This window comes from Mytilus edulis, chromosome 13, assembly GCF_963676685.1.
Source record: "Mytilus edulis chromosome 13, xbMytEdul2.2, whole genome shotgun sequence".
NCBI classification, from domain to species: domain Eukaryota; kingdom Metazoa; phylum Mollusca; class Bivalvia; order Mytilida; family Mytilidae; genus Mytilus; species Mytilus edulis.
This window is the reverse complement of record NC_092356.1, coordinates 63,859,570-63,876,010: the sequence shown is the minus strand read 5'-3', so window position 1 is coordinate 63,876,010 and position 16,441 is coordinate 63,859,570. Positions and strand designations below refer to the sequence as shown.

General features: G+C 32.5%; 1 protein-coding gene across 1 annotated transcript in view; it reads right to left on the bottom strand.

Moving 5' to 3' along the window:
* LOC139499920 (E3 ubiquitin-protein ligase MIB2-like) overlaps positions 1–16,117 on the bottom strand; it is a 29,201-nt gene extending 13,084 nt beyond the window's left edge. Inside the window, exons 1-16 of the mRNA XM_071288559.1 lie at positions 16,028–16,117; positions 13,144–13,360; positions 12,205–12,376; positions 11,618–11,730; positions 10,390–10,596; positions 9,847–9,974; positions 9,150–9,260; positions 8,365–8,469; positions 7,169–7,376; positions 6,536–6,681; positions 5,731–5,879; positions 5,159–5,315; positions 4,656–4,816; positions 3,851–3,974; positions 3,322–3,430; positions 2,889–2,962 (exon numbers count right to left, since the gene is read on the bottom strand). Coding sequence (XP_071144660.1) covers positions 2,889–2,962; positions 3,322–3,430; positions 3,851–3,974; positions 4,656–4,816; positions 5,159–5,315; positions 5,731–5,879; positions 6,536–6,681; positions 7,169–7,376; positions 8,365–8,469; positions 9,150–9,260; positions 9,847–9,974; positions 10,390–10,596; positions 11,618–11,730; positions 12,205–12,376; positions 13,144–13,360; positions 16,028–16,030 — 2,184 coding nt within the window. The 5' untranslated portion in view covers positions 16,031–16,117. The remainder of the gene's footprint in view (positions 1–2,888; positions 2,963–3,321; positions 3,431–3,850; positions 3,975–4,655; positions 4,817–5,158; positions 5,316–5,730; positions 5,880–6,535; positions 6,682–7,168; positions 7,377–8,364; positions 8,470–9,149; positions 9,261–9,846; positions 9,975–10,389; positions 10,597–11,617; positions 11,731–12,204; positions 12,377–13,143; positions 13,361–16,027) is intronic.
* Between the last annotated feature and the right edge of the window lie 324 nt (positions 16,118–16,441).

Sequence of the window (16,441 nt, the reverse complement as noted above, 5' to 3'; positions counted from 1 at the left end):
GTGAGAGGTTTAGCTAGCTATAAAACCAGGTTCAATCCACCATTTTCTACATTAGAAAATGCCTGTACCAAGTCAGGAATATGACAGTTGTTATCCATTCGTTTGATGTGTTTGGACTTTTGATTTTGCCTTTTGATTTTTGATTTTCCTTTTTGAATTTTCCTCGGAGTTCAGTATTTTTGTGTTTTTACTTTTTTTTTGTATATTACAGTCCCTCTTGACCTAAAATTATAACTAAATTACTGTGCAGCGCTATAGATTTGTAGAAAGAAAGAGCAAATAGGGTCAGTTTAGATTGATGCAGTCAAAAGATTTTATTACACGACTCAGTCTGGAGTATAAAAACTACTGATATTTGTTTACGATTCAATACTTTGAATAAAAAGAGGTCATGCTGGCACTTTCAATTCGTGCGAACAAAATTTTGAGGTCATTGTTTTCCAATATTGCTGTAACTTGTATATTACAGTCCCTCTTGACCTAAAATTATAACTGTAATCTGTGCGGTCAAAAGATTTTTGTATAACAGGTCCGTCCGAGGTATGAAAACTACTCGTAAGCAGATATCACATTTGTTTACCATTCAATGTTTTAAATAAAAAGGACATGCTAGTACTATAAATTGAGCGCAAATAAAATTTTGAAATCATTAATGTTTTCCAATATAAGTGGTATTCTTGCCTAAAAAAAAAACTGGATTCCTGCAGGGAGCAGCTAAATGTATATAGATTTATATGATGAAATCAAATATGGTCAGTTTAAGTTTATAGTGGATCAATGGCAGATCCAGAAGGGTTTTTATTTTGTAAACTGCTGGTTCCGTCCCTGGTGGTTTAGGCCAGAATAACGTATTACATTAAGGTCAGATAATTTTGTTATGTAAAACGAGCCATCCTTACTCCCGGAATGACAAATGTAAAACAATTACAATAATAATCCCCCCCCCCCAATATTAACGGGTTAATTTATGTTAAAAAAATGAAAGAAAAACAAATAATTTATGTAACACATCAACAATAGAAAATCACTGAGTAACAGGCTTCTGACTCGGAACAGTCACATACATGCAGAATATGGCGGGGTTAAACATGTTCAATTGCCGACGAAAAATTTGAAATAAAACCGGCAAAATAGCAAAACTCTTTATAATATTAATCGCTATTTTGCCGAAGCCTTTATATTTAGACAAAGAGTTCTTAAAACTTAAAATTCAATTCTAGTTGTAGGATTTATAAATCAATTCTAGCCGTAGAATTTATAAATCAATTCTAGCCGTAGAATTTATAAATCAATTCTACCCGTAGAATTTGTAATCGATTCTAACCGCAGACCTGTTCTAGAAGTAGAACTGAATAAAGACTTGGTCAGTTCTAGGTAGAACTGTCTAAAACTGTTCTAGGGTAGAACTGTCAGGATCAGTTCTAGGTAGAACTTTCCAAATCAGTTCTAGGTAGAACTGACCAAATCAGTTCTAGGTAGAACTGTCCAAATCAGTTCTAGGTAGAACTGACCAAATCAGTTCTAGGTAGAACTGACCAAATCTGTTCTAGGTAAAACTGACCAAATCAGTTCTAGCTAGAACAGTTCTAACCTAGAACTAACTTAAAGGTGTCAGGCTGACAGTTCTACGTACTGTCCTAGAACAGTTCTCCTGACAGATTCAGACAGATTTAATGAGAGGTTAGAAGTGATCTCCATTGTAAATCTATTACAGTAAATGGTTCACTGAACAAAATCGAACTCTGTAAATGTTCTGAAAACACACGCGTAAGCGCAGACGATGTTTTGAAAAAAATTCAAATTTAAGATTTGGCCATGTATTTTTTCAGTTTAATCTGATTTGAGACAGCTTTACACTTAATGCTATAAAACGTACGTGCAGGCGCAGACGATGTATGCATTTGTTTAAATGTAAGATTTTCTCCAGTTTCATTAAAATAGAGACAACTTTACAGTTGATGCTATAAAAACGTACGCACAAGCGCAGCCAACGTATAAAAACATAAAAAAATAAAATTTAAGATTTGAAGTTGTTTTCTTTTAAATTTGTAAGAATGAAGACACCAATGTTGATTTTTAAGGTACGACGGCATCAATTGGTGATTTGATGGATGCTAACGCGTCACCAGTAAACTTAATTTGCGACCATTAAATCACCAATTGTTGCCGTCGGAGCTTTAAATACACTATAGCTATCTTCTAAATGCCCACAAGTCCAACGGCGGTGACAAAGTGTGTTTCGTTGTTCGTTATTGGTCGTTTCTGTGTGTGTTACATTTTAACGTTGCGTCGTTTGTTTTCTCTTTTTTTAGTGTAAATTCACATTGAGATAAGACGTGTCACGGTACTTGTCTATCCCAAATTCATGTATTTGGTTTTGATGTTATATTTGTTATTCTCGTGGGATTTTGTCTGATGCTTGGTCCGTGTCTGTGTGTGTTACATTTCAGTGTTGTGTCGTTACTCTCCTCTTATATTTAATGCGTTTCCCTCGGTTTAAGTTTGTTACCCCGATTTTGTTTTTTGTACATGGATTTATAAGTTTTGAACAGCGGTATACTACTGTTGCCTTTATTTCCACACTAGATCCTGAAACTACACTGGTTTTACATTACTTTCCAATGATTATATACTATGTTTTGTTAATGTTTCTTTTCAATTTTATAATTTTTCTTCACTTACTCATTGTTAGAGTATCTATTGTTAAATTAATGTTATCTTATTATTGATTTTCAATATGAAACCCTCATATTTATTCAGGATGCAAAAAAAAAAAAAAATCAGATACGCAGTACAATATTGACACGTGCAACGTAAATTAATCTCGAAATATCATTTTAGGTAATTGATTGTACCACACGTCCAGTTTAGTTCAATCTGATACATACACTAGAACTTTTCTGTGTCTGAAGAATATGCAATGCTGTGTCCCCACTGTTGTCCTGGGCATTTACAGAACACTCTGTAAACATACGTTATCAAATATAAATATATATATATATGTTAATAAGATTTGATATGATTGCCTATTAGGCAACTCTTCACAAAAGACAAAATGACATAGAAAATAACATTTGCAGATCTCAAAGATACATATATTTAATAGAGAAACACATTGACCGCCTTTACTCCCATTGGATATTTGTTTTGTAATCTGATTTAATTACTTATGTCCGCTAGATAGTTTATATTCTATATACGCAATGGTGTCCATCATTGAAAATTTTATATCAAGTTTATTGACCTAAATTTGCACTTTGAATTTTTAATATTAGATTTTTGTCCTATTATAAATTGCTAAGCAAGGTACATAATCATTACCAAACTTAATAAGCTGTTCTACTGATTTTAAAGTTCCACCACTATACGCTGCACTCATAAGAGGGGTTCTCCCTTTGAAATCTTTGATATTGATATCCGCTTGTCCGGTCTACAAATGGAATGCAAACAATAGTAGGAGACTGATCAATTATATTTCAGATAGTGATGCCATTTATCAATACGTTTCATAGTTGTATGCATAGAAAAAACTGTCCGTTTTCAAATATGTACTGCACTTAAAATGTTCAACCAACAATCCTCATAATAACCGGGATATGCATATTCTGAACTAAATATAACCTGAATCGACATTCGCCAGCAATAATAAGTTATTTGCATAATTTTCTAATTGTATTTAAATATTTCTTCAATAGCATATTTTTCAATTACTTAAAGGTTTGTATTTACCAACATATCATTGTTAATATACTTTACATTCGCTTTATTCAAGCAATACAATAATATCTATGTATGATACATTATGAACTTTATAAATTATAAATATGCTACTATACGTAACAATACCTACTGTTATCAGACAATGTGATATCTCCACTTCGTTGTTTGCAGCGGCAAGATGAAGTGCTGTTTGACCATCTCTCATCTTGTCACTTGTGCACTTTCTATTAAGTCTGACAATCAGGTCCACAACGCTGAAATGATTTTTTAATCATTCGTTTATAATAATTTTTATGTTGATATTAATTAATTTATGTTGATAGTTTATGTGTACAGAATGTGACTACTGAATTCTGATAATGATATGAAAATGACAGTTTTAAAAGTGATTACAGGCAGCATAAACACACATCACTTACACTCTATTGGATAGTTGCCTCAATAACAACAATACTTCAAAACTTATATGCTATACACTAAATTCAACCTGTTATTTCTCTGCCTTAATTAAATATCCATGATGAAAGCAGATAAGAAAAAAAACCCTTTCATTGTGATACACATAACTACAAAGGTTGACAAGAAGTATGTTTATCCATTGAACTTCTTCAGTTCAGTTCTTTTAGTTAAACCCTTGCTAAAGTGAGATGCCTGCCCGTTAGCTGTGCAATACATATTAAAACACAGTTACGTCTGGTAAGAATGAGAGCGTTAAATCAGATGCCTTTTATAAGCAGAACAGAGTGGTACGCCCTCTGATTTGTTAAGAAACCCTTGTAACAACTCTCTAAATGCATGAAATATTTCCCATTGAACATTGGCAAACAATAATTTATGTAATCAATGTTCTCTCCAAAAACATGCCAATTTTACTTTGAAAACGGCATTACAGTAAAATGTCTATTGTTTTTCACTAATTGTAAAATAATGCATACTATTTATTATTCATCAACACAGCAAACGACAGTATAGAATATCCATTTCCATTAACGGCTGAAATCTTTGCCTTCTTTGATCCTAATATAGATTTGAGTGTATCATGTGGGCAATCGTTCTGTGATACAACAAAGTGCATGACTGTGTCTTTTTTAGCGTCCTAAAATGAGAATAGAAAGTCAGAAAAGTTTTAAGAGTCTTCAAACGACAGATGTGATTGAATTCCAATATGAACACTTAGCAAAATTTAGTAGTATTCTGTTTAAAACTTTGTTTGATCTACTCGTTTAACAGCAAATAGTTATATAGCTTAAAGAAAATCGCTATTTAAGATTTACTTCATTTGTTCCCTTATTATTTTTTTTTTCAAATTTCATCTTTAAATAATTGAAATCGGGTACAGAAAAGGAAAAGCTTTCCTTACACGGAATTAAAAAAAAAATAGGGACATTAAACAAGACTCAATTTAGTATAATGTGTTGCAAATCAAGTATTATTTTACCTGTAAACTAGGATCAGCCCCTTTATCTATCAAAATGTTACTGCCTTTCCAATTGCTTTTGTTGACAGTAATGTGTAATGCTGTTTGCTGTTTTGCATTACTGATGTTGACGTTAGCACCATTGTCAGCAAGATGATTCATAATGCCAGATTCATTTCTATAAATTAAAGTGAAACAGCTCTAATCAACAAAGAAAATGGAAACTCTACATATTTTTTGGATGAGTGTTTTCACCCGACAATCTTTTTACCACCCCGGTTTTGTCAACTATTTACAAATTTCAAGTTTTCTAGAAAGCACATGAGTTCAAGAAAAAACATTTAAGTTTTACACAGTAATTCTTTCATGTTTCTACTGTTTTCAATATGACACCTACATTGTCCTGGTATACATTATTGTTTTAAAATTATCATGTTTCCTTCTCGGTACCTTTATTTTTTTGTTTTAGAGAGTATAGTATCTATATATATCTACTATATATCTTTAAACTTATTATTCTAACTTGTATATTTACATATATATTTATATGTATGAATGCATGGTTTTTGTAGCTTATAAATTACTACTAGTACCCATATGCAGCCAGATGAAGGGCAGTATCCCCGGCTTTGTTCTGTATATTAACAGATGCACCATGCTGTACAAGAAACACGACAGTATCATACTTTCCTTCATAACATGCAACTTGCAGTGCAGTTTGATCCTCAAATGGTACATCAATCTGTTTAAAACCATATGAATGTCAGTAATAGAGATTCAAAGTACACGTTTAGATTCAATACATAAAAAATACTATGTGAAATTATAAAAGATAGACGAAATATCTCATATTAGCTTTCTGTTTGTGTAGACAAGCGTATGCTTTAACTAATAATCACTTATTATGTAGCAATACAAGAGTGTTGATCACATCGTTTGAAAACATGTATACTTAGTTTACGTGTTGAACTTACATTTTCTGCACCAGTTTCACTGCACCGGATGCGCATTTCGTTAAGTGATATCTCTATTAAACGTCTGCTAACATCTTTTATTATATGAACTATTGTCTATGTTTTACATTTGTTTTTTTTCTTTAATATTCAGTTAGGAACCTGCTCTTCCATGTGCTTCATACGTGTTTATTGTTTCTCGTATTTTATAAAGATTTGGTTTTCCTGATTTAATGGTATAACACTAGTCAAGTAATATGGGCCCTTTATAGTTTACTGTACGTTGTGAGCCAAGGCTCCGTACGCGTATTTAAGACCGTACTCTAACCTGTAATAATTAACGTTTTACTCATTGTGACTCGGATGGAGAATTAACTCCTTGTCACTAATACCACATCGTCTTATTTTCTATAAAAAAAACCATATTAAATTTAAAAAATGCTACCTTATTGGGATAACGATTGACCAATCTTCGAATAGTTTCCAAATCTCCTTTTGAGGCAGCGTCAACCAGTGAGACATTGATATCAGCGGATGTTTGTACCTCGTATAGCAAATCATAGAAAAAGTCGGCAAGGTTTTCTGATACCTCTAAATTATATTAAAAAAACAATAACTACATTTTCGAAAGAATTTTTATTTAATTGTTTCATTATCCCAATATTTTATTTTTCATCAAAATTGAAAGATGTACACAGACATTTTAGAGGCGTATCTCTTTGATAAATATAAAAAGAGGCAATATATTATTTTCAAAATGAGCAAGTTTGTTTCTTCTATAGTCACAGTGAACAAACCATAACATGTAGATTTTTATTGGAAAACGGATTTTATTGCTGTTCTCCCAACATTTCGATTACGTTACATTCAGAAAATGTTGTATCAAAACCGATGTTAAACCAACCAGTAAATAGTATACAATAAGGGAAAGATAAGATAAGATGTGGTTGATCATTCTAATTACTATGCCGAGCGGCCAATTTTGAGCTATAGACAGAATAGTGAATCATCAAATTTTGTTAATACATATAGTATTCTTACGCGAAACGACCATACATTTATTACTAGTATGTGGTACCTGTATAGTTGTCGTCATCACTGTCATCTGTATCACCAGAATCATCGTTGTCGTTATCTGTACAGGCAGCTATAGCTTGCTTTGTTAAACGATCGCCCTCTATTGGTGTGATACATGTTGGGTTGAATATCCAATTTTTATTTTCTATTTGTACCATTATATCGTCTTCGTTGTCCAATCGCACTATATGCCCATTCTTCCCTAATGCCTAATGAAAATGAATTAGAAGAAAGTAATCTGTGTACAGACTGTCAAATATGAACGTGACTGTATGAATAAATGCATGTCTTGTGATTAACTAATCTTTAATAACAGTGCATCTGGATTTGGTGATGTGAATACTTTAATATATTTTTGTTCAAGAAAAAGAATTTCCTCAGCGTATATTCTTAGTCTTCCTCTATCCAATAATAAAATGTCAATACGTTACACAGGTGCATTTATGAAATGTGACAAATGATGGGTAGACGCCTTTTTTCGTATAATTTTCCGAGTTGATAATGATTTGAGGAATAGAAAATAATATTTAAAAAAATGGGAATGACACAATTTTAATGTTATAAAACTCAGAAAATACATGAACATTAAATAATGATTAATATAACAGTAGCCTACATGCCATGAAATAAACAGCAATATATAGTAAACTAGAGGCTCTTAACCTGATAGACATTTTAAAATCAGTCATATTTGCTCTAAATGCTTCAATTTCAGAGATATAAGCAAAAGACTGCATCTCAATGCTATGGTCTTCTTTTAGCCATATCGACCGTGTTGGTTGGTAGGCGGGGTCAATGGACACCTTTTTAAACTGGATAACTTATAATGAAGTCAAGTTCGATAGAATTTGTCTGTGTTGTTACAAAAGTTTACAAAAATATCAGGGGCAGCAACCCAGCAACGGGTTGACTGATTCGTCTTAAAAGATCAGGGCATATAGATCTGACCCTGATGCACATTTTAACCGTGTCAGATTTACTCTACCTTATTAAACAGAAATAGTAAATACGTTTTCCTCCTATATTCTAATTTGAGCCTTTTTTTTAACTAGACGACGAACGAATGACGGACGACTGACGCCAAGTGATGAGAAACGCTAATTTGACATATACATGCTATAGCCAAGTGTGCTATGATAAACCAATCAATAGTTAAAGGAAGATAGACATTTAAGTCCATCTGATTTTACCACTTACATGTTTCATTTCATCATTCCAACCTCCATGTCCTTTTTGTAACTCCTTTACAACTTTGTAGTCTTTGTGTATTTTTACAGGATCACCGAGGCTAAATGTGTGTTTCTATTAGAAATATTATAAATTTAATTATTGAGTTGTTGAAATTCAAAGAGTGTTGTCTAAAAGGTACAAATGTATCATCAAATATTATTTAAATATATTGTAATGATTTTATGAATCATAATTTAGATCAACTGGGGAATTCAGAAATTGGATTATGTGTGTTACATTTAATATCTTTCAAGCACAGAATTTACTGCATCTGCTCTAGATCTTAAATATTTAAATAGAATACAATTTCCCCTTTGGTTGCAAAAAGAAAAAAAATATTAAAAGGGGAAATTGTATTCTAAATTATACTTTTATATCGAACAAGGTAAGCTAATCAGGAAATAAATTAGGACAAGACGGCTATGACTTTCGAAAGCAATGAGATGTCAAAAGACAAACGATTGGCAAAATATATATTAGGAACCTAGACTGCTAGGTTTGGTTTCATTCTAGTCATTGCTCTTTAAAAAAGAAGATCAAATTTTAAAATAATTGTAGCAGACGATTGGCGCAACGTTATATTAATAGTCAAATAGTCTTTCGTCCGGCGGTTTAATAAACAACGCATTAAATGAATATATTTACTAGGGATAAATGGATCTTCTAAAGGAATACTGGAATTTTCCTTCAAATTTTAATGGGCGCTCTGAAAGCATATGCACAAAAATAAATCAACTGCTTTTTAAACTTACTCTAAAAAGAGCCATCCTGTTAACCAGCCACGTTCTACTATCTTCATATTGTAATCTGGCACTCTTTCCATCATACATAAAACTAGTGATTGTACCTGTTTCTCTTAAACACTGCAATTATCAATGATTTATAGCAAATATTTCGACATATCAAATTCAGTCTCTCGAGAAAAAAAACACGTCAAGGAATTTGACTGTTCAGTATCATCTCTTCTTTTGACATCTTTATGAAAAGAAGGAGATGTGTTATGAGACAACTCTTAAATGATACTGGAGTTCGCAAAGTGTCCATTTGATGAATTGAACAGTATGTTCTTTTCTGTTTATTATTGTAACTGTCATATATATCTAGATATAAGAAGATGTGGTATGAGTGCCAATGAGACAACTCATGATTCAATTAACAATTTGTAAAAGTAAACCATATAGGTCAAAGTATGGCCTTCAAAGCGGTGAACTTTTATCTTACGTTATCAATTTTGTTTCTTTTGCGCAATTTTTCTTTTAATTTCTATGTTTGTTTTTTGTTTTTTATTTACAATTATGTTAACTGGTTGTATCTTATATGTCAAAATATAAAAGACTATTTAGTTTGTTTTATGCACTTTGATCATGTTGTTGTCTGTTTGACACATTCCTCTTTTCAATTCTCATTTATATGTAGCAAGAGATGTTAACGCCTACAATGATTACTCACCTGACCCAGACCATCGTCCCATCCACCGTATATCGGATCTTTCTGCATCTCCATAAAGTTTTTCAGCGGAAGGTTTACTGTAACTTTGTCACCAATTTTTAAAGCAATTTTTTCAGGATCCACAACATCTGTAGTTAGATATCACACATATAAAAATAAAGAGATGTGGTTTTATTGCCAATGAGCCAACTATCAATCAAAGTTCAAATGAAGTTGATGCATGAATTAATAGACCGTACGACCTTCAACATTGGAAAAGCCCATACAGTATAGTCGGCTATAAAAGGACCCATCATCAAAAATATGAAACAATTCAACTGAGAAAACTAACGTCCCAATGTTTAACAGACAATTTAATTCAAGCCAATACCAACTACACAAAATGTAATGAAAACATCATACATCCTAGACAAAAACAGAAATCAGTTTACATTCAACATCCCATGGATTTAGTGTAAAGTCAAAGAAAAAGATGACCTTGTGCACTGCCAAAATGTAGGTATAATACAAAATGTATAGTACATTTACATAATAATGACTTACTGACAACGGGTAGATGATCACAGTAATAGTTTCCTCCCGTGTTTGTATCCCTCCTATTAACAAACATCAAATCATTACAACCTTCAGCCCCAACACGGTAGTTCTTTACTGATCCATCTGACTTCCACACCACTGTAACGCCTCCACGATATCCATCCGTACCCCATGTAATTATCTCGTTGATGACACCGATATCGGATTCGCCACCTAGATGCGTAAAATGATAAATGTTTACACGTTTATTAAAAAAAGATAGAACAGTTGATTTTCTGCCGAATTAGTGTTTAACAGTCAACGGGACTGAGTGCAAAAGTTTTGGAGGTATGTAAAAGTTGATAACATGGTTAGTATTGGTTAGAAAAAACACTTTCCAGAATGTTCTTACAAAAGGTTTTAAAACACGAAGTACTGACACACAGAGGCGATTACGGTTTCAGTGGATATAATAAAGCAATAATTAAACAGATTTATTTACAAGAAACACATGAAAAAAAATTAAAAAAATACACAAAACTGTGGTGATTTCTTTATGTTTGCATCTCATTGAAGAAAAAACATTTTATCTGTTCTTATATTCATGCATTAGTATCTAGATCTGCAACATTTCTATGTATACTCTCATTTCTTTGATCGTTAAATCACTGCAAAGGTGTATACATGGATTTGTGTGTATCGTCCAGTGGCCATCATAACATACATATAGCAATGGGAACATGATTAATGTGATTTGAGTATTGAACCTTGCATTGTATAATTTTATGCTTGACACACCGAGTCGGTAATTAAGCGTACTAATGAAAACGGTAAGCAGATAACACTTTTGTTCTGACACCGGTACCCTATACCAGTGAACAGTAGCTAAAAAGCAAAAATAGACATTTGTGGGGGGTTTCACATCGCTTATAATTAGGATTGAATCTATAACTGTCCACTTTCATTCCAATTCAGAGATTTTATTGTTGAAAGCAATTATATTTGACAAAAGAGATTGTATCGCACTCGAAGTGATTTCCCTACCACGAGACTACTACAGCAGTTTAACAGACAGGAGAAATCTGCAAGGAATTGGGAAAAAAGTACACTTATGCATGCTTTCATGCTTGCACATGCACATATATGCAATACTAATATTTAAAATCTGGATTTGCTATCATGCTTATACTTTTATATAGTGTACTTGTTTGTCCCGTCTATATTTTGATTAATATTTAAATACGTATGACAGTACCGTCGTCATTTTTCCATTGACAGTGTAGTCCCCTCACTACTTGTACATTAGGGAATAAACCACGTGCTGTCCTCCGTGAAAACTTGCTGTTTGCTCTAGGTGGTACGTTAACACTATTGAAGAATAAAACTGTGGTTTACATATATAAGAGTTAAGTATTGTCACTTATGTCACAGTGTTGAAAACAATTTTTTAACGATTTTTAAAAATATTAACGTAATATATGTAAGTGTAAATACCTCAAATAAATGTATCGTTGCACTACCTGTTTCTCTTTGTTCATAGATATATTTGAAAGTTTGAAATAGTGGAAGATGCAAAATTTTACGCATTGCTATTAGAACATATTGCGCAACTATGTGTATAAGTCATTAATATACTGTGTCTTTAACTTGTATTGCCCTGCACGAAGTCAAGAGTCGAGACTACAAGTATCAATCTTTATGTTTAAAGCAATGCAAACACACCAATATACGATATGTATTTATTTTCAAAAAAATATTTTTTATCAATATTGAACCATCAATGACACTGCTCCTTAAGACAAATAGGGGATTTGCAAAAGCATTTGAGAAAAAAATACTCACGCTGACGACTGCGGCGAGTCAATCCTTTCAAATAAATGCTGTATATCATGTTTGTCTGTCATATAGCATGCTGAACACATATTATATTGTCCACAGTCACAACATTTCCAACGAGCTCCACGGATGCCATTTTCTTTACAACTATCACAATTTATACCAGTGTGGATGACTCCTAATATAACAATAAGAAGATATGGTATGATTGCCAATGACACAAAGGAAGTGGATGCAAACAATTATAAGCAATCATACGGCCTTCAACGGTATGGCCTGACCACGTTTAATTTCAAAATAGATCAACCACATTCGAAATACACATGTACATAGAAATATAACTGTTATTCCATTTGAGATCCATTAAATCCCCGGAAATGTAAATGAGAGTTTGATTCAATTGTAAACACATGCAATGCTATTTTTCTATCAGAAACCCAAATAATAAAATGATTAAAACTTAATTTTTTGCTTTCTTACTATATCCCCTTCTTAGAAACGGTAACAAGATGTGTTTATTGTTTTGTGTAAGTTTCTTATTGATTCATTTATTTTGATAGTCGCTTCTACAAAAACACACAGACAAAATACATAACAAATGTAAATAAAATGTATAAAACCTTTGATTCAAATTGAAATGACAGACATAATTTTTTTCCAAATTTGGAAACTATCAAGCAGGAATGACTTACGTCTTCTAATCAATTTCAGACATTTTTTTAGATTTTCAAGCAATCATTATTCATGTTTTCTTATTTGAATGAAACATTATATACAAATGTAAAATTGAAAGTCCTGTACTATTGCAATTTACTGCAAAATAAGTCAATGGAAAGCTCTTAGACTATATACACGTTTGAGAATACACAAATAAAGTTAAAAAAAAAAAAACCAACATTATTATGGTTAACTGAAAAAAATACCATTCACATAAGAAAACGTTACCTGCAGGTGCTGAATCAAAGACTCTAAGATCATATTTTCCATCTAGACCAGCACGGTATCTCAAATCTCGCCCTGAATCCCAAACGATTGTGACTTTCTTGTCATCCGATCCTTCCTTAGGCACATACACAATAGTACCGAGAAATCCCTCACCGTTGTCTTGCCTTTTGTTATTCCAATCGGGGCCACGTACTACCCGAAAACCCGTTTTTGTCCGCTGAAAGTGTAAGGGATATTTCAATAATATTCATGTTCCGGTGTTGTGATTGCTGTTTATTTATCATAGTTTCGTATTTTTGTCTATATTTGTCTATGAACCTATTTTAAAAGTTTGCACCACATCTATAAATAATCTAATAAACGAGAAGACCACATTTTGTGTGTCGCTTCTCTATTAATCACCATGCCTTTGTGTCCTATAGGTACCATTCATAGTCGCATTTGTCATTCATTCTTATGATTATTCAGTTTGGATTATTTTTGGGGGAAAACGAAAAAATAGGCGTCCGGATATTGTTTCCGTCGTCCGACGGACTTTAACAACATAAACAAGACTTCCGTTTTAGAACTGTTTTAAAATTGCACATAATTTTCAAAAGTACTTTGCGCAGGACAATTATTTTCACGGTTTTCTGTATACTATGATCATACATATACTATTAATAAATATGTATTTGCTATTTACTATCAGTTCCAAGTTAACTATCCACGGCGGTCGCTGTCGTGGTCGCCAATAAATTTTATAAAGAGTCTCTATATACTACATCAGCGACTGCCGTGGATAGTAGACTAGAAACTGATAAAAATATCAAATACACTATATTTTTAGAATATGTATGTTCATAATATAGAAAAAAAAAACAGAAAAAAAAACCAATAACGGACTTTGGATAAAATGGTGAGGGCTTAAACACAATTGTTCTGTCAACACGGTACCCGCAGGCTCAGATAATTGATACCTTTCCTGAAATTAGCCAGTCATAAAATATTTTACGAAAATGTATCCTACAACAGTTTACATACTTTCAACCACGCACTAAATGCCCGCGACTTCGTGGGTGTGTCATAGTTTTTATAATATTTCGAATAGACAGACATTACATTACAGTCATTCCTAATACTTTAATTCTTATTTCCAATTTTTAGGAGTTAATCATGAAAAAGCGTTGATGACTTAGAGTAACATGACAAAATTATGTCTATGAGATGAAATATCTGATAAATCCAAAATTGAATTGTTGTACAGTATCATGTAAACCAGGACGGTGGTGTTAATTTTTAGCTCACTGGCCCAAAGGGCCAGGTGAGCTTTTCACATCACTTGGCGTCCGTCTCCGTCGTCGTCCGTCGTCGTTAACTTTTACAAAAATTTTCTCCTCTGAAAGTACTGGGCCAAATTTAACCAAACTTGGAAACAATCATCATTGAGGTATCTAGTTTGAAAATTGTGTCCGGTGACCCGCCAAACCAACCCAGATTGCCACCATGGCTAAAAATAGAACATATGGGTAAAATGTAGATTTTGGCTTATAACTCTGAAACCAAAGCAATTCAAGCAAATCTTACAAGGGGTTAACTTGTTTATCTAGTAAATATCTTTCTGCCCTGAAATTTTCAGATGAATTTGACAACTGGTTAATGTTTACAAAATGTTTTCCTCTGTAACTAAAGGGCCAAGTTCATTACAGATAGAGAAAATTGAAAGTAGCAAGAATGATCAGTGAAGTATGATCTACAAACACATCACCATCACCAAAACACAATATGTTCATGAATACACCTGTTTCCTTTGTTTAATATGCACATAGACCAAGGTGAGCGACACAGGCTCTTGAGAGCCTCTAGTTTTTCTTTCTGAAATTTGATGATTTTTTTATTTACATGTAATAGTGTGCTATTAAGGTGACATTCACAAAAATAAAAAAAATGTTTTGATAATTTGTTCAAGCAGAATATTCAGTTTAATCTAGTATCATGCTGACTTAATTCATTTCGCTTGGTTATGGCGCAAGAAAATGTATGTACGATTTGTCCAAAATTATGTCATGCATGTAAGGAAATAGAGTATTGGTTTAATCCTCTTGTTTGTTTAACAACAATATTGCACATGCTGTAAGCATATTTCTTCACAGGTACCGCTATTTCAGTGGAGATCGTTGTATATAAGTATATTCGTTTAATCCTGTCTTGGACTCAATTTTTAATTTTCAGTTCCAACTAGGCAAGCATAAGCATATTAAAAAACTTCGACCATCCAAATCTAAATAAATCAGATGGTCATCCCATAATCTGCAGCTGTGACGTAGGAAGCCACAAAATATAGAATACTCAATGATTCGACTACAGGCAGATTTTGACTTCACAATCGAAAGTATAATATCACCTTTCATTTCCAGATTTACAGTTGGTATTTTTTTTTCTTTCCTAGAAGTCATAAAAAGTGCATTTTTGGAAAGATCATACACACAATCATGTACTAAATAGAAGAAAATGTCACTTGAGCCAAACACTAACTGTCACATTATACACGTATGTACATTATGTTATAATAAGCAGAATAGGAAAGTAGAATCCCATATCTTCATTTTATTCTATTACTTAATTGGATTGAAATGCGCATTGAAACCAGTAGTTTTAAGATATCTATTCAATTTTCGCTGGTGTGACTCTCATACATTTATGTATATTCTCTGTATCGGCAGAAAATTCTCATATAATTATATGGTATTCATTTTCATAAAACAAAATGATGGGACGTACGATACTTTCGTTTTAAGCTAATTTAATGATCAGTTTGATGAATAACTCGCCGGGAATTCTCTAAAATGGAACTACATTTGTACTTATATTACATAAAAAGTACTAGTGGTATATATATACGTACCATTTTTGCAGCCAAATTGGTCAAATTTCATTCACTTGTCATGTCTTTCTTATACATTCCTATGTTAACTTTGTGGTTTATATAACATCCGGGTTGACATGGTTGACAAGGTGACATGCCAATCTATATTTATATAAATACAACGAACATAGTCACTGCGTTCAATAAAAAAAGATTGTGGGTATTAGAACTGGTATTTAAATCTTTAAATATTCATCCGCGAAGCAAGGATTGTATTATTTTTATTCCTAACCAGAATTATACAATTTGGTGTCATTTGTATATATTCTTTTGTTTTAGTGAACTTAGGAACAAGGCCTTACTATATTAAACATGTTAAAATTTGCAGCTTTTCATGTTATAATGTATATTACGGGACGAAAAGTTGGTATGCCTATGTTTTACAAAAGACTG